General features: G+C 40.9%; 2 protein-coding genes across 2 annotated transcripts; both read right to left on the bottom strand.

The window, feature by feature from the left end:
* Positions 1–218: 218 nt before the first annotated feature.
* On the bottom strand, positions 219–4,142 carry LOC122323197 (extracellular calcium-sensing receptor-like). The gene is made up of 6 exons (XM_043216888.1): positions 3,922–4,142; positions 3,395–3,686; positions 2,361–3,188; positions 1,509–1,736; positions 1,222–1,345; positions 219–1,132 (listed from the first exon to the last, which is right to left on the bottom strand). Exons 1-6 carry the CDS (start codon positions 4,140–4,142, stop codon positions 219–221), a joined length of 2,607 nt encoding a protein of 868 aa, XP_043072823.1.
* Positions 4,143–14,993: 10,851 nt separating this feature from the next.
* Positions 14,994–18,441, bottom strand: LOC122323199 (extracellular calcium-sensing receptor-like). The gene is made up of 6 exons (XM_043216890.1): positions 18,221–18,441; positions 17,692–17,983; positions 16,728–17,555; positions 16,265–16,492; positions 15,997–16,120; positions 14,994–15,907 (listed from the first exon to the last, which is right to left on the bottom strand). Exons 1-6 carry the CDS (start codon positions 18,439–18,441, stop codon positions 14,994–14,996), a joined length of 2,607 nt encoding a protein of 868 aa, XP_043072825.1.
* Positions 18,442–24,626: the final 6,185 nt, after the last annotated feature.

Below are 24,626 nucleotides of genomic sequence, written 5' to 3'. Positions count from 1 at the left end.
ACATTCTGACTATAATCTCATAATTCAAATTTTGTTTTTTGTTTTTTTTTTAACATGGCCCTAAACCACTGTTGTAGTAATGTCACGCCATTGCACAACATGCTTATTTATATAACACTTTATGCAGTATGTGTACATTACATAACTCAAAAGCTGAATATTCAATCAAAGCCCACTGATTAATCAGTGAAGTAACTGACAATTACCTTAATGTAAAATTACTTCTTTTGTGTTTCTCTACCCATGATGGCATTTTTAGTGTTTCTCTCTGGATGTAAAAGAATGATGTAGCACTTTGGGGAAAATATGGCTGCCAGTAGTCCAAAACTAGAAGCCAAAATGGCAAATATCTCCACAGCCACTGAATATTTTCCTGGAGAACTCACATATGCTGGAACAAATGCAATCCACACAGCACAGAAGATTATCATGCTAAAAGTGATGAACTTTGCTTCATTAAAATTATCTGGAAGATTTCTTGCAAGAAAAGCTAACAGAAAGCTTACTGCTGCCAACAGTCCAATGTATCCCAACAACAAAGAAAAACCTGCCACTGATCCTATAGCACATTCATATACTATTTTAGAGCGAGTATACTGGCTGTTTTTATGTGGTGTTGGAGAGGCAGTTGATAGCCAGACTGCACATATCACAACCTGAAGTGCTGTTAGGACCAGAACTGTGCATCTCTGTTGAACTGCTCCAAACCATTTCATTGCTCCTTTACCCTCTGGTCGAGATGACTTGAACACAGCTATTACCACCATAGTCTTGACCAGGATGCTGGAGATGCACAGGACAAAGCTTATACCAAACACAGCATGTCTTAACTGACACGTCCATAACTGTGGTCGGCCAATGAACAACAGCACACATAGAAAACACAGTTTAAGTGACAACAGCAGCAGGAAGCTGAGCTCTGAATTGTTGGCTCGTACTATAGGAGTGTTACGGTGAAGAGCAAAGATGATCATCACAAGAACACAGATGCAGGTGCCAAGCAAAGAGGCAGTGGTCAGAGAGATGCCCAGTGGATCCTCATAGGATAGAAACTCTACTTCTTTCGGGACACACTGGTCCTTATCTGAATTGGACCAGAACTCATCTGGACAGATTGTGCAATCAATAGCATCTGTGAGTAATAAAAAGAGACACAGAGCAAAACTGAAGAAAACTTCACACCATATTATGTTCCAATTTTCCAATCAACAATTTCCTCACTTGTTGTATTAGAAATCTCTCCATCTCTGCATGGCAGGCAGTCAAAACAGCAGACAGGGAGGCCCTTCTTCCTGGCTTGTCTGGTTCCTGGGGGGCAGTTCTCACTGCACACAGACCTTGGGGGCTGAAAGAGACATCATCCATTTTTTTATCTATTGGATTTTTCATCTCTTTTAATGCAATAACAAAATTTTCATTCATTTACCCTCATTTGTTTTATCACAGTTATGACTAGTATATAGTATACATGTTAAAAATAGATGGCATTAAAATATACAGATTATTACTTTCTTGGTCTTAAAGTTCCAGTATATTGCATCCTCATCCAGTCTGAGCACCATCTCTGTTTTCGCTCCTTCATTCACCACACCAACTGCCTGAATCCTTATTGACCCATTAGAGCTCGGCTGCCAGTTCAGTACATCATAGATGGGCAGAGCATCTCCATTTTTATCAAATGACACATAATCCCCAAAGCCTGTGGTGAAGTTTACTTTCTGTAGGTAGTGAACCAGCTGTACAGTGGTTAGAGAAGACAAGTGTTAAATGTTTATCTGAAATTTAAGGCAAAACTGCAGGGGGCAATAATAGCTCTTGCCTTTCTTACTCTCTGCAATCTTTTTTGTATTGCAACTTTTCTAAAATATTAGGTTTAGATATATATATAATTTAATTAAATATGTGCTAATTAACATACATTTCTTGTAGAAAAATCTAAACATTGGATGATATCATTTTCAAAGCTAATTTATATTAACCAATTATATATTAACAAATCCCTCTATGAAAACCTTCAAGATATAAACAAGAATACAAATGTAAAATGTGGTGTGTGCTACTAAAGTGGATATTCATTGCTCAGTGTAGGAGAAAACATATAATTTAAAAAAATATATATTTTACAAATATGTTGTTAATTGAAATCTATTGACACAAATAGATAAGCAGTGTCTTTTAAATGTTTTTTTCCACTAGTCTGGAAAAAAATAATAATAATGAAAACCCAGACAGTCCAAAATCTCAAACTTGACAGGTGCAGGAAAGAAAAAAAAGCTTTCACCTGCAGTGTCTCCTCTTAAAACAATATAGAGCATTATAATTAGAATTTGCACAATTTGTACTATACCCGTGGGTCTTACCTGCCAGGGTTTCAGGTTGGTTTTATCAGCACAGCTGTTCCCACTGAATGGTCCTCTCCCCTCCTCACACTGCATCAGGTCATGAAGTGCATGTGCCAGTGCATAAACTGCCTTATAGACATTATACGGTGCTCTCAGCCCAGAAACATCAGTGTATGGTGATTCTGTGATGCTCAGATCCTCCTGTCCTGTACACACCTTTTTCACTTCCTCTCCATCTATCACTATGCCCCCTTTTTCAAAACTACACCTAAACATTTTTTCCCAGAATATTCTCACTATATTGTTTTTTTGATCATTACTAGGATGGAGACGTAGAAGAAATTCATGTAGCCCCTTAATCTCTCCACGTCTGATAGCAATGCCCATTGTGCCCCCCAGAGTTGGTAGGAAACGTGGAGTGTGGTATACAGGTACAGTGGTCCAAGCTTCGCTAGCAATCCACTGTCTGCCTGTTATGTTCTGCAACACCACCTCCTCCATCAAAGGTATTAGAAAGGATGAAGTGGAAAAAACAACCACCACTCTAGCTGTAGAGGCCTGAATCACTCCTGCTATAAACTGAAGGTCTCTGTGGTTATTATCATCGGGAAGGATTTCAGAAAAAGCAATACAATATCCAAACAGCTGCATTTCCTGCTGAAATAACTGAGCAGCATAGATGCCATAGTCATCATCACTGTATATAAGACCAACCCAGGTCCATCCAAAATGTCTCAAGATCTGAACCATAGCCCGAACCTGGAAGGCATCACTGGGGATTGTTCTGAAGAAAGAGGGGTACTTTTTCCTGTCACTCAAACAGGAGCAGGTGGCGTAGTGACTAACCTAATTAGTTAGGAAAGAGGAATAAAGACATGAAAAAGAGAAAAAGACTAATGATAATCAGTGCTTTTGTTTTTTTTTTCTTTTTGCACACACAAGCACATTAAAAAACCTTAAAAATATGTACAGTGTCTTTTGTATGTATATATATATATATATATATATATATATATATATATATATATATATATATATATATAGTAACTTACTATAGGTACTCGAAACAGCCCCAGAACACTGGAAATTGCGATGGAAGGAGTTGAACTTGGATCTCCCACAATCCCAATCACTGGAGGAGGGCCAGTGCAGTTTAGGTTGGAGAATGACTCCTCTGTTCCACTAACCAGGGATATAGCAGCCCGGAATGCAATTCCTAGCATCACACAGTTGTCATAAAGATGGTAACCAAGAGTGATGTTAGGCAGCAAGTTTGGATTCTTATTGATTTCATCTATAGCAAAAACCATGGTTTGTGCCTGCTGGAAACTTGCCATATCAAATCTAAGAAAAAGTGAGATAAATGTTGATATTTAAACGTTTAAAAAAAAATAATAATGAAAAAAAAAAAAAATAAATAATAACAATACCACTACTACTACTACTACTACTACTACTAATAATAATAATAATAATAAGAAGAAGAAGTGAAACATCATTGGAGAAAATTCACTTTAGTAAGAAACAGTTTATAGCTTGTATATCCCTGTATAGCCATACTTATCCACTTCAGACTCACTGCTCACAATACGGCGGCTTTGGCTCTGTTCTAAAGCTCAGCTCTGGAAACACTGTGAGGAAGTGAACCTCAAACAGGCCTCCGAGTATAACATCTCCAGCCTGGTACATTCCATTCAACCTGAAGCGTCCCTGAAGCTGACAGGTACCTGATTGAAGGACTGAAGCTGCATAAATAAATTTAAAGGAAAGATACAGGCAGATGATTAGAGAGGTCCACATCTCTCTTTATTTCTGACCCACTAACTTGTTCTTCTAACTAATTTATGATGAAGATTGTGGGGGTGTTACTTTTAGAGAGCAGGCGGTGCCAAGTGCCCATTCCTGGAAATGAGGGTGTCTGGATTTTATTCCCTCAATTATAGTTTTCTTAAATCAGCATAATTTATTACAACTTATTTAATGTTAGGTTAGTCCCTCTAGGGCCCTAAAAAAGATGTTTTGGCATGCCCTGACATTTGTGCTTTTAACACACTATTGGTCAAGATGTAATTATTTTGTATTCAGCACAAACTGTGCTACAGTAATATGAAAAAAAGATGGATGTAAATGTCTGCATTATTTAGAAAGAAATGTGTGGATTATACATTTTCAGAAAAAAAAACAAAAAACATGTAGCTGAAACAATAAGGCCATAAAACTTCTACTGAATAGCTCCGCATAAGACTTTGGAGTAACCAGTCTTGTAGCATTTTACCATAAATGATGTGAAAATTATTCTACTTACTCCTTCACAGAAAACAATATATTGATTTAAATTCTTAATTTTTAACTGTGACTTAGAGGCAGGTAAGAAATAATGTGAGTAGAATGAAAACTGGCTTTTTAAAATTAGTTGTATTATTAAAACATACATACTAAAGGTCCAATACACATTATTGAGCACACGGATCTAACCACACAGATGTGAACAGGCTTTGAGTCCTTCCTGAAAACTGTTCAACAAGTGAAAGATGTAAGCTATACCTGATATTTAGTGTTTGCAGATTCAAGAAGTCAAGCTTGTGTTACCAGAGAATATCAGTATACTTGAATATGTGCTGTTTGTACACCGCTCCAAGAGGTAAACAGTTGAAGACCCTCGAGTGAAAGCATCAGGATTCATCAGTGGAGCAGGTATCACTATAAAAAAACCAAAAAAAAACAAAAACGTCAGCATTATGTTGCCTATTTATATATATATATATATATATATATATATATATATATATATATATATATATATATATATATATATATATATATATATATAATTTTTGTAGTCATAGAACCACACATGCTTTTTATTATGGTAAAAGGGACATTTTAAATCCAAGAAACAAATTAATATTGTTTATAACATTAGAAATATATTTAAAATTTATATAGAATATGGAAACATTGTGTCATAAGAATATTAGAAACAACAAAGCACCCGTTATATTCAAAACGTTTCACTCGATTGCAATCATTTTAGTCAGTAATTATAGTTTAGGAAAAGCCTAACTAGTAAATGTGTTCAAGTTTATGTCTTTTTAACACAAACTAATGCAAAAAATAAACATACTTATTAGAACGAAACGCTATTCACATTCAAAATGTTTCACTTGATGTTTCAAACAATATAAACATTCCAGCATTATTCCTCTCTTCTTCCAGAAATGAACAGTACCTGAGATGTACTAGATGAATTCTCAAGCTTTGTGCACGAGAGCTGGTGTGGGCGTTTACATGTTGCACGTGTCTCACATGGACGACTGTAACAACGAAAGTGTTAATAACTTGCGTGCGTGGTCGCATTAAAAATAATTATCAAATACTCACTTTAGAGAATTTATAGCAAGCAAGAACACAGTCTTTAATGTTGGATGATGATCTGAAATATCTTCTATGGGCTCGAATGGAGGCCTACAGAGAGCTTTTACAAGACTGTATTGGATGCCTCAACCTCAGCACACCGCAAAGCAAGTGTACCATCAATGGGTCACTACCCACAGACTGTCCATCAAGAAGGGCATGGTAAGACGCTATAGCCGCCACATGAACCTTCAGGGTGGAGTTGGATAACCCAGCGGAGAGTCTAGCCTGTAAGTATTTGAGCACTGTTGGACAGTTAAGAGGGTCAAACTGGATTTCTCTGCACCATGAGGTGAATAGCCTTCACCTCATGGTGTACACTCTCCTCTTAGAGGGAGCTCTAGATTGAAGAATGGTCTCAACAACCTCAGTTGAGAGACCTGAAGCTAGTAGGCCTACCCCTCTGAGCCCACTCCCACACCTTTCATAGCTCCAGATGGGGGTGAAAGATGGTGCCCACTGCCTGTGGGAGGAGATCTCTCCAAATTTGAATCTTCCATGGAGAACCACACTTGGCCTGGCCAGAACTGGGCTAATAACAGTAGGACAGTCAAAGTTCCAGTGTACTCTGGCTAGAACTCCCAGGCGCAGAGTGATTGGTGGAAAAGTGTCTAAGTGAAGCCTCTGCAACATCTGTACCATAGTGTCCACTCCCAGGAAGCTGGATGAGCTAGAGAGAACCAGAGGGGACTTTGTGTCGTGTCTTGAGACACAAAGAGGTCCAACTCTGCCTGATAGAAAACTCTTCAAATCTGCTTCACCAACTTGGGGTGAGCATCCATTCCCTGGCCCTCGACCTCTGTCTTGACAGGATGTCTGCCCCCACATTGTGATGCCAATATAAAGTACTCTAAGGGAGAGGAACTTGTCCTGGGACCACAGAAGGATATGGCGTGCCATCTTGCATAATAAACATGAACGCGGACCACCATGGTGGTTGATGTACGACACCAACAATGTGTTGTGTGTGAGATATAACTTCAAGGCTTGAATTACCGAAATACCCAACCAGTGAGGGACGCGTCCATCACTAGCGTTACACGGTGACAAGGAGCTCCCAGCACCAGGCCCTGAGACAAGAACCAAGGTTTCCTCCACATGTCTAAAGCACAAACACATTGTCTGTTGTCTTTGATTGTGCAAAGCAGCTTTCCCCTTGGGGAAAATCCCTTGGTCTAGAGCCACCACTGTAGGGGTCTCATGCACAGCAGGCCAAGAGGTATCATGTTGGATGCAGCTGCCATCAAACCTAAGCAGTTTCTGAAGCAGTTTGACAGTGAGTTTGACTCAGTCTGAGCAGGGGACAGACGTGCCTGCATCATGGTTGAATCCCACAACAATGTGTATGGTCTGGAGTTGCAATGTTGCCAGGGCAAGATCTACACACTTTGAAAATGCATGGGTGAGAGTACCAGAACAAAGGGAAGGGAACTCAGTATTGGTGCGCTAATCCCCTCAATGCGAACCTGAGAACTTCCTGTGACTTGGAAGTATTGGTCTTTGGGGTCAAAATTTTTGGGGTTAATGAGAGGCTTTACTACAACCTATTTGAAGTTTTTAGGGAAATATCCTAATGACAGTAATTAATTAATAATGGTTAGAATCGGATCTATGACTTCTGGAAGCAACTCTTAATAGTTTAGATGGAATAGGACATGTTGCTGGTTTAAATGATTTAACACATTTGTACAATTCTTCCTCTCCTATAATAGAGAATGAGTGGAATTTTCCTCAGGGGATCTGTAGTGCACTATTTAATATGATACTATAGCTGATGGCCGCATAGTTGCAATTTTATCTCTAAGATTATCAATCTTGGAAGTAAAGTAGTTCATAAAGTCATTACTGCTGTACTCTTGGGAATGTTAGCACCTGTTGAAGCTTTATTTTTCATTAATTTAGTCAATCAATCAATCAATCAATCATTTTTATTTATATAGCGCTTTTAACAACACAGGTTGCATCAAAGCACTGTACAGTATAATGTAGAAGAGTACAATGACAGGGATGTGTAATGACGAGAGTGACCAATTCTTCATTAAATGCAGAGACGGTCTCTGTAATCAATTCGACGTTAAATCACTAGAAGTTAAGTGTCCCCAACCAAGCAAGCCAGAGGCGACAGCGGCAAGGAAACAAAACCCCATGCATACAGAATGGAGAAAAAAAAACCTTGGGAGAAACCAGACTCAGTTGGGGTCAGTTCTCCTCTGACCGGACGCCCAGCACTTAACTTCCAGTTCAATTTTAAACGCATCTGTGTCAGATAGTGTAAATGACTTAGTGTGTGTGTGTATGTGTGTGTGCATCAGGATCTGGTGATCTTTCGATGGGCGCATCTAGGTTTTCTGGTCTCTGATGAACATAATCTCTGTGTGCTGATCCACCATCTAGTCTGGATACAAACTGTGAAAACAGATTGAGAAAGAAACAGGACTAATATTAGCGTAGATGCCATTCTTTTTACGATGTCACAAGTACATCGTATTTTAGGAGTAGTGTTCCCGGTTCCAGCAAATCTAAGTAATGCAGCCTAAAAATCCTTTAACGGATTTGAATAATAAAAAGTGTGTTGGTGTGTTATGTGTAGGCTAAGTTAAAAAGATGTGTCTTTAATCTAGATTTAAACTGGCAGAGTGTGTCTGCTTCCCGAACAGAGTTAGGGAGATTGTTCCAGAGTTTAGGTGCTAGATAGGAAAAGGATCTGTCGCCCGCAGTTGATTTTGATATTCTAGGTATTATCAAATGGCCAGAGTTTTGAGAACGTAGCGGACGTGCAGGACTATAATGTGATAAGAGCTCGCTCAAGTATTGAGGAGCTAAACCATTCAGGGCTTTATAGGTAATTTAGTCACTGTATTGAATAAATACTGGGGGTTCTGTGTTTGATGAAAAATAATCAGATCTAGCATTTTTACTGCTTTTCTGGTTAGGTATAGTTCCAGTACCAGTTCCCTTCCAGTACCAAAGTGTTCGCTTATGTCTAATTTGTTGTTGATAAAAATTAGTTAACAGGACCCTATTTTCTTAATATTCATAATTTTAAATGTGTATTATGTAACCTGTACAAAAAAAAAAGTATAAGTGAATGCCCCCTTTAAGATATTAAGCGAATTTTTAAAGATCGGTTGAAATGTACTTTAACAAAAACGTGGTTTTCACCAGCATGTTTGATGGATTTCTGTTGATTGGAGGTTTATTAGTTAATTCCTGCCTTCTTTATAGGTGAGTTGTACGTGATTGGTTTGGAGAAGGGAGATCTAAATGAAACCTGAAAAAAAAGATAAGGTACGGAAAGAGGAGAGTAGTGAAAGAAACAGGTTGATTCTGATCGATATCTACCGTTTATAACTGAAAACAATCCAGTTAAAATTAATATTTTCATAGAAGCGTTTAAGTTTGATTTAGGTGTTAGATTGTGATTTAGTTTCAGTGATTTTAGTTTCAGTCTGAACACGCCGTAAAAGAGGATTTGGACAAATCGTTTGATTAGGTGCATTAAATAGTACCATCCCGTAGTACTGTGGTCAGTATTCATCTTGGGAAGTGGAAGAGAAGATCAGATAGACCCGTTGAGTCACCAGAAGCGCTCACAGGTCCTCTAGGGACATGACGCCCAGCCACCGGGAGTGTTTTTCCCGCTGCTAGGGACGAACAACGGTTGGTGAGACTGTTGCGAGCCGGACTTGGTGACGATCGAGACCGAGTACGAATTATAGGTACTGCTTGTTGGTTTCATTTTAGCTCGCTGGAGAGTGAAGAGGCCAATTGCATTTTGAAGGCCACTACGCACTCAAGCTACGAATCAGGCCTGCATCGGGAGTGGGTATGAGGGTGGTTATTGTGTCAGTGGGCCCACGGTTTATATGCTGTTTTGCTTTAAATATCATTATAATAAGGGTGAAACAGGTTACTGTAATACTTGTGTTTCGTAGTGCACTGGAACTTGACATTTGTTGATGCCTGGTGAAAAACCCCAGTGCCTCAGAGAAACATAAAGGGGTGGAAACTTATAAAGTTGAGTTTATTTTCCGGAGTAATCCACTAGGTGTATTATTTCTGTACCTGTATTGGGTATTCATATTTGAACTTATTCATATTGTAATTTACCATGGCTTATTTTTAATATATATCTTCTGAGCATACATATCATATCTTTGTCATCCTACTAACATATATACTAATTCTATATTTTTTTTTTTGTTTTATAAATAAATCTCTTTTGTTGCATACGGGTATCAGATTACTCATTTAGGATCCCTAAATCTCTCTAAGAAGTGGTATCAGAGGTGAGGCTGAAATTTATAGTCGAGAGATAACCATTAAAGGAGCCCAGTGCTCTACCCTATAGAGCTTAGGTTAGGACATATCTAAGAGGGCAGGGGGCGCTACATGTACAATGGGATACTTTCCTGGAATACTTTTCCTCACCTGCGCTCCATTTTCTGGGCTGGTCTCTTTATGGTGTTTTCCTTATGCCACAGAGTCAGATTGTTTTCTTTCATCTTTCTTAAGCATTAAGGAGCAACTGTAAGTGCTTCCATAGCAGGTGAAAAAAAAAAAGCTTTCAAAAAATGGAAACTTACTACGGCTTTGCACTCTCACCCTGCTCTTATGAAGTGTGTGGATACTGCACTACATGCTACATTGACATAGTCAGCTATTTAGTATTGAGATATTGTGCTTGCTCACATGAGAGAGCTAGGGTTAAGTGTGAATGCCAAGAAAAGCGTGATTTCTCCAGCACATAGGACATCTTATCTTGGTGTAGTGTGGAATTCGACCACAATGCAGGCAACATATGCCCCCTGTTTGGAACGACTCTAACCTCACTGAAGTTGGAAAATGTGAGAAGGGTTGTCACATACTTTCAAGCAGTTTCAGAGACTGCTGGGTCTGATGGCAGCTGCATTCAATGTGATACCTCTTGGCCTGCTGAACATGAGACCAAAACGTCTCCAGAGAACACAGTGCTAGCAGCAGTGTGGTCTTTATTTTTTAGAAAACGATCAGAGATCTCCTGTATGGGCTCAAATGGTGGCCCACAGAGGGCCTCTAACACCACTGCCAGATCCCATGTTGGAACCTGGGATCGCACTGGAGGCCTGGGGGTTTCTACCAACTGTATGTCCGACAGAAGCGTGGTAGGCCGAGATCGCGACCACGTGAACCTTCAGGGTGGAGTTGATGACCCCTGTAGAGAACCTAGCTTGCAGTAGCTCAGTAAAAGTCTGTTCTGGGCCCACACAAAGATCTGGTAACAAGGTGCGTGAACGCAGACCTTCTTGGTGGTTTATGTAAGAGACTACAGATGTGTTGTCGACCACCTGTGATGGAAACAACGGTGTTATAAAAAAAAAACGGCGTGACTAATGGCATTATTTTTTCCAGTATTGACTAATCAAACTAAATACTGTTTACCCTGTTACAACACAGTTACCATTATTTAAAATAAAATGTGGCATTACTATAAATTATTATAAGCTTATATTATTGGGCCTACAATTTTATTTGACATACTGTAAACTAGCTTGAAGGTGCACGGGTCACCATAGCTTTGTTTCACACACGCAAAGAAAGATACTGAATGAGAGAGTTTTACCATGCAGAATTGATGCACTACATGTAAACAGAGTTATCTGAAATTATTCAGCTTTTAAGAACTGCCGGGTTCTCTGGCAGTGAGCGAAACTAATGCGCAAGCAAAAATTTTATTGGTTGGCACTCAGTAAATCAATTTGAACACAGACAACGTGATTGATATTAATGAACCCAGCAGCTCATTAATTCTAGTGTAGAAGAATTAATATTAGTTTCATCACTATTATTTTTTATTTTTTTGCCTTTTTATATAAAGACTAAATGACAAACAATATCTTGAATACCACCACCAGTCCTAAACTCAGTCAACATGACTGTCACGAATGAGGGGTCTGAGGCGTGCGGATCCATGTGCAGGCTTTTATTAAACAAAGGCATGGTCATAGCAGGCAGGCGTCAATCAGGGCAAACAGGAGTATCAGAGGCAAGGCAACAACAAAATCCAAATACAGGCAGAGGTCAGGTCAGGCAGCAAACAATCACAGAATCTGAAGACAGGCAGGGTCAAAACCAAAGAATCTACAACTTGGAAAACTCTGAAACTACAATAGAACAGGCGAACAATGCAACCTGCAGGTGAGTGGCCTGCTTCTGAATTTATAGTCCAGGAACAGGAAGTAGTAGCAGAGGGAGTGAATGCAGATCACCCAGAGGTAAGGGCTCCCTCTGCTAGCTTGGTGACAATGACAAATATGCAGTCATGGTTATAAGTTCTGTCAACTTATAATGTTAAATTAGAAGCCAAATAATATTATAATGCTATTAAAAATTACTATCCAATTTTATTGCCAATGTGTTCATAGAGAGTTGATAATATTTGTCTCTCACATTGTCCCACATAGGGCAAAAATAGTGTAGGTTAGTGTACAATGTTTTATAATAATGTTTTATTCTATTTAGTGTCCATTTCATTCATTTAACATATTTAATATTAGGGACATCCAAGTTGTTTGACAGATTTGATCTTTTTATTAAGTAACAGAATAGTTACTTTCACAGGTAATTAGTAACTTTTATAATAATGTTACTCCGTTAAAAACTAGTTACTATAACAAATTACTTTTTTAAAGTAACGTGCCGAACACTGTTCGCCACAAGGTGGTAGAGCAGATCTGGAGAGTGTTCACTTGAGCAGAGGTGGACCTCTTCAAGAGAATGCATACTGTCCCTTCTGGTTCTATCTACTTCATTCAGCTCCACTGGGTCTGGATGGTTCAGAAGTGGCCGAGGCTGTCTGTTTATGCCAGTGTCTCAACCAAGGTCGTTGAAACCATTCTCCCTCTATAAGTAAACTGTACGCCCTGAAGATTTTCACTTCATAGTGAAGAGAACACCTGCTAGACCTAGTTGACTGCCCAGCTGGTGCAGTGCTGGAGTTCCTTCAGGCCAGTCTCTCTGCAGGGTTAACCCTCTCCACCATGAAGGTTTACGTGGTGGCAATTTCGGCCTACCACACCACTCTTGGTAGACATTCAGTGGGTAATGAATTCCTTTGCAGTGCACTGAGAATGAAGCCTCAAGTACTTTAAGTGTCCCCACATTTGACCTGACTGTGGTACTAGAGGCTCTCTGTGGGCCACCATTTGAGCTCACTGAAGAGATCTTAGACCATTATCTGAGTATTAAGACCACTCTTTTGTTGGCACTTTCCTCTTCAGACCCTCCCAGTGGCCCCTTCTCACCTGGACTTTGTGATGAGAAACCATGGTTACAGAAGTACCCTAGAGATGTTTCTCTTCTGTACTGAACTGAGCGGGTGCTCATAAAACACAGCACACAGTAGGGTGTGATAGAGTACCATGCTCTCTAGGGCTAAGAGCATGACCATACTTTTTCTTGTTAGCCTGAGGGCTACTTGCATGTAGGTGATTAGTTGCTTCTGTGATGGGAGCCTGCTGTTCCCTGTTGGAGGATGCAATTTCATTCCAAGCTGGATCCAAGTCCTTGGTCAGTACCTGGATGCGAAACTTCCTGCGAAAAACTAGGTTGCTACTGGTAGAGGTGTTATAGAGGCCAGCAGGAGGTGCTTACCCTGTGGTCTGTGTGGGTCCTATCGCCCCAGTATATTGACAGGGACACTATACTGTCAAAGAGCATTGTCTTTCAGATGAGACGTTAAACCAAGGTTTTCGACTCTGTGGTCATTAATAATCCCATGGCACTTCTCACAAAAAGTAGGGGTGTAACACAGGCCATATTCCCTCCACTGGGAATAATAATAGCTTCCCAATAATCTCCTTTCACTTGACTGACACTTTCCCTCTCTTTCCTCTCCACCTGTTGCTGGTATGTGATGTCTTGTCACAGCCAACGCATCATCCAAGTGGATGCTGCACACTGGTGATGGTTGATTGTAAAATGCTTTGCGTGTACAGCAACAGACAGTAAAGTGCCATATGTTCTGCAGATTTCAGCTCCAATCCCAAACAAACACTCCTAAACAAACAAAATAATAAAGAAGTTCAGTCTTAAGGACAGTAGCTTTCCAAGAACAGGACTAGTGAGCTAGACAATCAGTTTGATCTGTATTTTACATGGAAAAAATAATAGTAGCTTTAATAATAGCTTATTACTCATTCAGAGAAAGTTTATTTCTGAATAGGAAAATACTACTACTACTACTACTACTACTACTACTACTAATAATAATAATAATAATCAATATTAATAATAAAAATGATTGAAATCTAGATTTACAACCAAGTATGCCACAAAAGTGAAGCCAAATCAATTGATAACAATCTGGTGTCTATCTGCACAATAGGTCATAAACCCCACCTTCTATGTGTTAACAAATAGGACATAAGCCAAATTAAAAATCAAATTGAACTTAATTCCAAATAATTTTAGTTCTTGTCATACTGATGTATGTTCAAATGTGTGGTTTTCCAATTCTAGTAGAATTACAAGTCTCTTATAGTCTCTGTGTATCTTTAGTGATGAAATGTTTTAAAAACTGTATGGCGTCAATGAGTGCGTTTACATGGACAACAATATTCCAATTTTAATATGATTAAGATAATACTCTGATTAATAATCTACCATCTAAACAAATATTTGATTACCTAAATCCTGCTAAAGGTCAAACTCAAACAGAAACCAAATTAAGATATGTGGATGCTACTTATATTCCCATTTAGTTGTATTGGTAAAGTGCAGTATAGACATGTTGACACCTTAATCACACTATAACTGTCATGTACGTCTTTTAGCCCCATTTTGAAAACTTTATTTTCAAAATGTTTTGACCTCATAATTTTGACTTTATTCTTAAAAATTCTGACTTTTATTATAATAATTTAAACTTTATTTGGCAATACTTTATTTTGATGGTCCCTTTCGAACATTCTGTTGAATGTTAAAAAAGGGACCATCAAAATAAAAAGAAACCCTTTATCCTTTATTTTCCAAAAATTATGGCTGTAATCTTATAATTAAAAAAAAAATGTTGTAGTAAAATCACACCACTTTGACTTTTATTTTTATAACACTTTATGCAGTATGTGTACATTAAGTCTGTATTTTAATGAATTGCAAAAGCTAAATATATTCAATCAAAACCCACTGATTAATCAGTGAAGTAATTGACAACTAGTCAAAATTGACTAAACAGTTTTACACCTTAATAATGTAAAACTACTTATTTTGTGTTTCTCTTCCCATGATGGCATTTTTAGTATTTCTCTCTGGATGTAAAAGAATGATGTAGCACTTTGGGGCAAAAATGGCCACCAGTAATCCAAAACTAGATGCTAGAATGGCAAATATCTCCACAGCAACTGCATATTTCCCTGGAGAACTCACATATGCTGGAACAAATGCAATCCATACAGCACAGAAGATCAACATACTAAAAGTGATGAACTTTGCTTCATTAAAATTATCTGGAAGATTTCTTGCCAGGAAGGCTAACAGGAAGCTTACTGCTGCCAGTAGTCCAATGTATCCCAGAAGCAAAGAAAAACCAGCAACTGATCCTATAGCACATTCATATACTATTTTAGAGCGAGTATACTGGCTGTTTTTATGTGGTGTTGGAGAGGCAGTTGATAGCCAGACTGCACATATCACAACCTGAAGTGCTGTTAGGACCAGAACTGTGCATCTCTGTTGAACTGCTCCAAACCATTTCATTGCCCCTTTACCCTCTGGTCGAGATGACTTGAACACAGCTATTACTACCATAGTCTTGACCAGGATGCTGGAGATGCACAGGACAAAACTTATACCAAACACAGCATGTCTTAACTGACATGTCCACAACTGTGGCTGGCCAATGAACAGCAGCACACACAGAAAACACAGTTTAAGTGACACCAGCAGAAGGAAGCTGAGCTCTGAATTGTTGGCTCGTACTATAGGAGTGTTACGGTGAAGAGCAAAGATGATCATCACAAGAACACAGATGCAGGTGCCAAGCAAAGAGGCAGTGGTCAGAGAGATGCCCAGTGGATCCTCATAGGATAGAAACTCTACTTCTTTCGGGACACACTGGTCCTTATCTGAGTTGGACCAGAACTCATCTGGACAGATTGTGCAATCAATAGCATCTGTGAGTAATAAAAAGAGACACAGAGCAAAACTGAAGAAAACTTCACATCAAATTAAGTTCCAATTTTCGAATCAACAATTTCCTCACTTGTTGCATTAGAAATCTCTCCATCTCTGCATGGCAGGCAGTCAAAACAGCAGACAGGGAGGCCCTTCTTCCTGGCTTGTCTGGTTCCTGGGGGACAGTTCTCACTGCACACAGACCTTGGGGGCTGAAAGAGACATGGTTTTTTTTATGTATTGGATTTTTCATCTCTTTTAATACAATAACAAAATGTTCATTCATTTACCCTCATCTGACTTATCACAGTTATGACTAGTATATAGACTATACATTAAAATATACAGTTTATTACTTTCTTGGTCTTAAAGTTCCAGTATATTGCATCCTCATCCAGTCTGAGCACCATCTCTGTTTTCGCTCCTTCATTCACCACACCAACTGCGTGAATCCTTATTGACCCATCAGAGCTCGGCTGCCAGTTCAGTACATCATAGATGGGCAGAGCATCTCCATTTTTATCAAATGAAACGTGATCCCCAAAGCCTGTGGTGAAGTTTACTTTCTGTAGGTAGTGAACCAGCTGTACAGTGGTTAAAGAAGACAAGTGTTAAATGTTTATCTGAAATTTAAGGCGAGAAGTGCAGGTCTGATCCAGCTTACTACAAATGTTCTAAAATTGTAGGTTTAGATATGCAAATGAGTCAATTATTTAATGAAAAATGTGCTAATTTACATACATTTGTAGTAGAAAAATCCAAATAGTAGATGATGTCAGTTTGCCTGTAGAAAATTTGTACTATACCTGTGGGTCTTACCTGCCAAGGTTTAAGGTTGGTTTTATCAGCACATCTGTTCCCACTGAATGGTCCTCTCCCCTCCTCACACTGCATCAGGTCATGAAGTGCATGTGCCAGTGCATAAACTGCCTTGTAGACATTATATGCTGCTCTCAGCCCAGAAACATCAGTGTATGGTGATTCTGTGATGCTCAGATCCTCCTGTCCTGTACACACCTTTTTCACTTCCTCTCCATCTATCACTATGCCCCCTTTTTCAAAACTACACCTGAACATGTTTTCCCAGAAAATTCTCACTATATTGTTTTTTTGATCATTACTGGGATGGAGACGTAGAAGAAACTCACGTAACCCTTCAATCTCTCCACGTCTGATAGCAATGCCCAGTGTGCCCCCCAGAGTTGGTAGGAAACGTGGAGTGTGGTATACAGGTGAAGTGGTCCAAGCTTCACTAGCAATCCACTGTCTGCCTGTTATGTTCTGTAACACCACCTCCTCCATCAAAGGTATTAGAAAGGATGAAGTGGAAAAAACAACCACCACCCTAGCTGTAGAGGCCTGAATCACTCCTGTTATAAATTGAATGTCTTTGTGGTTATTATCATGGGGAAGGATTTCAGAAAAAGCAACACAATATCCAAACAGCTGCATTTCTTGTCGAAATAACTGAGCAGCGTAGATGCCATAGTCATCATCACTGTATATAAGACCAACCCAGGTCCATCCAAAATGTCTCAAGATCTGAACCATAGCCCGGACCTGGAAGGCATCACTGGGGATTGTTCTGAAGAAAGAGGGGTACTTTTTCCTGTCGCTCAAACAGGAGCAGGTGGCGTAGTGACTAACCTAATCAGTTGGAAGAAAGAGAAAAAGAGTGATAATAATCAGTGCTATTTTTTCTTTTTTTTGCGCACATAAGCACACTTGAAAAAACATGCAAAAATATTTGTTGTCTTTTTTTTTTTTTTTTTAAGCATCTTACTATAGGTACTCGAAACAGCCCCAGAACATTGGAAATTGCGATGGAAGGAGTTGAACTTGGATCTCCCACAATCCCAATCACTGGAGGAGGGCCAGTGCAGTTTAGGTTGGAGAAGTACTCCTCTGTTCCAGTAGCCAGGGATATAGCAGCCCGGAACGCTATTCCTAGTCTCACACAGTTGTCATAAAGATGGTAACCAAGAGTGATGTTAGGCAGCAAGTTTGAATTCTTATTGATCTCATTTACTGCAAAAGCCATTGTCTGTGCCTGCTGGAAGATCTCTATATTGAATCTAGAGGGAATAAAAAAGATAATAATAACAAATAGAATTAAAAATCAAAACAATATAAATATTAATGTTTTATAAAGAAGTGGTTTCAATATAGATTTATTTAGATATTTATTTTATTAATGTATTTATTTATAATTTAAAATTAGCTTAGGTAAGTGGTTAATTATTATTAGTATTACAATATTCTAAAATATTTTTCACTTTTTGTGTAGTCATTCAGGACACAGACTCACTCACTTTTCACAGTATGGTGGTTCTGGCACCGTTCTGAAGGTCAGTTCTGGAAAGACTGTGAAAAAGTGAACATGAAACAGGCCTCCAAGTATAAAATCTCCATCCTGGTACATTCCATTCAACTTGAAGCGTCCCTGGAGCTGACATGTATCTGATTTGAGGATTGAATATGCAGAGATAAAGTTAAATGACAGGTATAGAAAAATATACAGAGTGTTCCACATCTCTCTTTCTGACCCACTCACTCACTCTACTAATTTATGATGAAGCTTGTGTGGGGTGTTCCTTTAATAGAGCATGCAATGTCAAGTGGGCATCCCTGGAAAGCAAGACTTTTTTTTTTTTTTTGGTTTAATGTTGAGCTGCAAGGTAAACAATTGACTAATGATCAATTATATATACTTATGCTTTTTTTTTTTGTTTTTTGTTTTTTGCTTTCGTGTTTTGTTTATTAAGTGACTGACTGATTAATGGATTTTGAAAATGTCCTCTAGATGTCAGTCATGCATTTGAACCAATAAAATATACTATGCGAGTACTGATAACGTATCATGGTACTGATGTTATTATGTGCAATGGTATGAATAATCATTGAAGGAAACATGATAAATAACATTTAAATAATGATTACTATATACATATAGTATAGTATAGTGTGTATACTAAGCTATTTTAAAACCAGAGTAATAATAATAATAAAAGAGGACATGGTCAATGGTTATAAATATACTTATAATCTTTCCTCTCTGTTTTAACAAGAACAGTTAGTACTTTGGTCTGCAATTATGTTAAATTAACTATTAAGTATGCAATTATATACATAAAACCATTCTGAACAAATTGGTTAAATAGATATATTATTATTATTTAGGCAAAAGTATTTTTAATTAACAATCTATCTCTAACTCAGCATCTATTTCTCTTTTCTTACCCTCAGTGACACTTAGTGAGCCACTTTTAAATCCAAACTAAAAACTCATCTGTTCAGCTGTGCATTGATTGAATGATCCCTGTGCTACATCTATCACGAAGCCTGAGGCCATGATGTGCGGACAGAGGTCAACAAGTGCAGCTACTCTCACACCAAGCCGTGAAGACTTTGTTCACCTCCACCAACAAGACAGACATTGTAATACCTATCTTCATTTTACACCTCAGCTTCACCATCCATCAATCCTATTGGAAAATGACCATTGTGGGATAAAGACAAGCGCTGTCTAAATTCATAGGTCAAATTTTCTCAGAAAAAAAGTAAAGCCCAGCTCTACGATCTTTGTTTCTTCGGAAATAGTTCCTTTACTAAAACCAAAAATACAAAACTTAATCTTCCTCCAGATCAAGTTAAGGCTCCACTCAAGCATCAAGACGCGGCAACCTCACCTGGCCATAACAATTACAATGAAATCTGTGACAACCACATATCCAATAGTGAAGTCCATAAGAGGTTCCATCAAACACTTCAACAACCAGCAGTTCTGTGATAATTTCAACGGAGGAAATTTCTTCATATTTGTAACTATTGTGGCAGGGCTCATGATTGTACAATATACTCTTGAAAGCTACTAATAAAACAAAAAAAATCTAGAAAGTACTTATCGACTCAATATTTCTCGATTATCCTCTGAACTTTCCCATCATCAATACTTCTTGGGCTGGCTGGCTCTCACAGAACATAATTTGTATCAATCTTTAATCCGTGCACGCAGAATCAGACAGTGGATAATTTAATCAAAAAAAGAAGTAGAATCAGCCTTTACGATCGGACTCATTCGATACTCCTCCCTTTGAGCCTTTTCGCAAACTAGATGGCACTTCTGCTTTTCTAACAGTCCGATGCAAAAGTAGCCCACAACTTTTTGACATGTTATAAGAAGCAGTTTGCTTGATACAGTCATCCTCACCTAATCCACCAATCCACCAATCCTCTCTGTAATCAATTCAACGATAATCACTAGAAGTTAAGTGTCCCCAACAAAGCAAGCCAAAGGCGACAGCGGCAAAGAACCAAAACCCCATACATATAGAATGGAGAAAAAAGAAACCAGACTCTGACCGGATGCCCAGCACTTAACTTCCAATTCAATTTTAAACGCAGCTGTGTTAGATAGTGTAGTGTGTGCATCCGGATCTGGTGATCGGTCCACAGAGCGCATCTAGGTGTTCTGGTCTCTGATGAACATAATCTCTGGATGCTGATCCACCATCTAGTCTAGACACAAACTGTGAAACAGATTAAGAAACAGGACTAATATCAGCGTAGATGCCATTCTTTTTACAGTGTCACAAGTACATTGTATTTTTGAAGTAGTGTTCCCGGTTCCAGCGAATGTAAGTAATGCAGCCTAAAAATTTAACGGATTTGAATAATAAAAAGTGTGTTGGTGTGTTATGTGTAGGCTAAGTTAAAAAGATGTGCCTTCAATCTAGATTTAAACTGGCGGAGTGTGTCTGCATCCCGAACAGAGTTAGGGAGATTGTTCCAGAGTTTAGGTGCTAGATAGGAAAAGGATCTGGCGCCCGCAGTTGGTTTTGATATTCTCTACGTATTATCAAATGGCCAGAGTTTTGAGAACGCAGCGGACGGGGTTCCCTTTTAGTCTGTCACACCGAGTCACATTGGATGACCAATAAATTGGGATCTACTTCGAGTGTATCTAAACGAGCCAATTGAAGATTGGCATGCGCTAATCGCATCCAGCTGCCGCTGATCACAGCGCGGGTATAAATAAGCAGTGGGTGCAGCGCATATTCAGCTTTTCGCTGAGGAGCCGAGCGTGACTGTTCTGCTCCAAAGACGATCGAGTGTTGGAGTACGGCATTTCAGCAGAGGTCGTTTTCCTGCGTCGAGTGGATTGCCACAATCAGGCTGCACTACCCCCCCCCACCCCGTTTGTGTGCAAAGCAGCTATCCCCTGTTGCCTCAGCACTAAAAGAATTCACAGTTTTAAAGACGACATTACGTCTGGCAAACTCGATGTGTCTTGGAAGACAGCGTGGGTCTTGCTTCAGACGACGTACAGCCGTGTGTTTCTGGGTGCGGTTGTTACCTGGTGTTAGGTGATGGTCATAATCACTGCCTTGTGTGCCTGGGCTAAGCATGCTGAGGTGGTGGTTGTGGATGAATCATTTCCTTGTGGGGAGGTGGTCATCTCGGAGTGATGGGCGGGCTCTGTCACCTTGGAAAAAGGGGGCGGAGCTTGTGTTTGCTCATCTTGGCTGCAGACAGGTGGGGTCCATTTCGGGTTGTGACACAATGCTTAAACTCTGCAACCAGTGGAGCTACAAAAGGGGCAGTCTGGACCCTCATGTAGGGTATCAGCTGTACCCTCTTGGGCTCCCCCTGATGATCAGAAGTCAATCGCTGCATTGGAAGGCGAGCCAGACATTTTTGGAAGTGAAGATCCGGTTTGCTCTGCGTCTACCAGGTGTTGACTGTACTGGATACAGATCTAGAATTGGTGGCTATGCTTGCCCAGGCCACCAAGGGGATTGGGATCGAGTGGAAACCTCCTCAAGGCTGGATGATTGGTTGTCATGGCCCCACCCTGGTACCTTTCTTCCCGGAAGTGCATGAGGAGCTTACTGGGATGTGGAAGGCATCTTTCACTGCCAGAAACTGCCCCAGTGGCTCCTCCTCCTTCACCACCCTTGACAGTGGCGCAGCCAGGGGGTATGCAGCCAACGCAGCAGCCCCCATCAAGGCAGCGCCGTGGAGCTGGCAGACAGGCAGCCGCTCAGCCTGTCTAGGCTCCTGCCAAACCTGGAGGAAAGCGCAGGTGCAAGACGCCCTCAGACGGGTGATCTGGGGATTGAGGGAGCTGCTCTGCCGGGTGGAGAATCTTGTTCACCACTGATCTCATGGTCAGTACTACCCAAAACCCCAACAATGGTTTCCTCTATCTCTGGGTCCCCAGGGAGAACGAGGAGTTGAGCGGGACAGTTCCGCACCACACTCACTCTCTTCTTGGGCTAATATGCAGCAGTGGGAAGACTGGGAGGACGAACCAACAGTCTACCATCCTCACTTCTGCGGGGATGCAGGTAAGAGTTGCACACACTCAGACCCTGCTTCAAACCGGCCACGAGACGCCCGAGCCGGGTCCCTGCACACCCCTCGCTGCCCCATCGCCTGCACATCGGTGGTTCCACTCGAGGCACTAGTTCGGTCTCTGGATGCCTGGTTGAATCTTCCCAGGCTATCCTGGTGGCTCCTGCAAACCGTTCGACTCGGCTATATGATTCAGTTCACCTGGTGTCCCCCCAAGTTCAGTGGGATCCGCTATACGTCAGTAAACGATTCGGGTGCCCCTGTCTTGCAGAGATTGCTGTTCTTCTAGCAAAGGGCTAAAGCGATAAAGCCGGTTCCTCCAGCCGATATGAGGTCGGGGCTTTATGGCCCATACTTCATACTGCCCAAGAAAAGTGGTGGGTTACGACTGATCCTGGATCTGTGAGTCCTGAATCGATCACTTCAAAGGCTCCCGTTCAGGATGTTGACACAGAAACGCCTATTCAGTGTGTCCGTCCCCAGGATTGGTACTTTCATGTTGATTCTTCCACGCCACAGGCCATTCCTGAGGTTCGCGTTCGAAGGTCGAGCATATCAGTGCAAAGTCCTACCCTTCGGGCTCTCCCTGTTGCCACGTGTCAGTCACAGAGGCTGCCCTTGCTCCACTGGGAGAGCAAGGCGTTCGCATTCTCAACCAACTGGACGACTGGCTCATTCTAGCTCAGTCCCAGGCTCAGTTGTGCAAACACAGGGATCTGGTGCTACAGCACCTCAGCTAGTTGGGGTCAACCAGGAGAAGAGCAAACTCTGTCCAACTCAGAGGATCTCTTTTCTTGGGATGGAGCTGGATTCGATCTATCAAATACGCCTCACAGAGGAGCCTGCCAATTTGGTGTTGAACTGCTTGAATATGTTCAAGAGCAGGACCGCAGTCCCACTGAAATATTTTCAGAGGCTCCTGGGGCATATGGCAGCCGCGGCCGCAGTGATGCCGCTGGGACTACTCCATATGAGACCACTTCAACATTGGCTACACATTTGAGTCCTGAGGTGGGCGTGGCAACGTGGCACTCAACGTGGCCTGCCGCCAAACCTTCACCCCGTGGTCAGACCTCTCGTTCCTCCAGGTGGTGAACCTTCAAGCGCTGCCCCTGGAGGAGGCAGACCCAGCCCTGACGTTGCTTGTCCCGTCCGAGCACTAAGATGCTACGTTGACCGGACACAAAGCTTCAAGACCATCTCAGGCTGGCAGAAGGGGAGTGCCGTCTCCAAGCAGAGGATGGCTCACTGGATAGTGGACACCATTACCCTGGCCTACCAAGCACAGGGTATGCCCTGCCCCCTCAGGTTGCGGGTACACTCAACAAGAAGTGTTGCATCGTCCTGGGCGTTGGCTCATGGCACCTCGATTACAGATATTTGTAGAGCTGCGGGCTGGGCGACCCCTAACACGTTCGCTAGATTCTATAGCCTACATGTGGAACCGGTATCCTCCTGTGTTCTCACCTTAAACGGGTAGAAGCACTGAGAGGCCCGGTTTCGGGTCGGCTTGTTAACCGCTCCAGAGCGTCCATACAGTAGACCCTGTCGAGCACAATGTTGCGGAGCATCTGGCACCAGGCCCGTGAGAACCAGTGAGGGCCGGGAGCCATGTAAAGTACCCCAAGAGGACTTTATGTATGTATTTCCACGGCATAGCCTTAGAGCCCCATGTTTCCCCCGTGCTTCTGCCCATCTAAGAGGGTTCAATCACCTCCAATTTTCCATATGCAAACTGAAATATTGTCCATATGCGTATTCGTTCCGAGACCTCCTAGTGTTTGGATGAGTGCATTCACCACTCTTTATTTGCTATGCATTCACGGTAGCATTTTCTGTTGTGGCATGATTTCTAAGGTAATCTAGCATATGAATAAAGTGTTCCTTAGTTTAGCTTGCAGGAGCTGAACGTAGGTTGCTCATTGCGATTATGGTCAGAATTCTCTGCCTATTCCCTGATTTGGGGTTGATGAGCAGTGCATGAAAAAGATGAAGCTGGTGCACCAGTAACCACAGTTGGGTGTGGTACCATGTTCTCTGGGGCAAGGAGCTTGACCATATTTCACTTTCGCTGGCCTGAGGGCTTCCTGTGAGCAGGTCACAGGTGCAAAACCTGGTTCAATAAACTTAGCGTTACAACTTCTGATGCTTTCCAGGTCTTCTTGAGGGGGGAGCTTTCAGGTTGAACAGGGCAGCACTTGAAGAATATTCCATGTCCTGCTCTCTGATGGCCTGCTGGATGCTTTAGCTTTAAGAAGCCACCCTAGCCAGGGCATTTATGAGGTGAGTTAATTCATGTCTCGCCCTGAGGGGTGCTTGAGACTCTTGTGCATTCTACACATGTACTTTTGAGTAAATTTC

Source organism: Puntigrus tetrazona, chromosome 18 (genome assembly GCF_018831695.1).
Source record: "Puntigrus tetrazona isolate hp1 chromosome 18, ASM1883169v1, whole genome shotgun sequence".
NCBI lineage: Eukaryota > Metazoa > Chordata > Actinopteri > Cypriniformes > Cyprinidae > Puntigrus > Puntigrus tetrazona.
The sequence above is the reverse complement of the archived record's forward strand: the minus strand, read 5'-3'. Positions and strand labels throughout refer to the sequence as shown.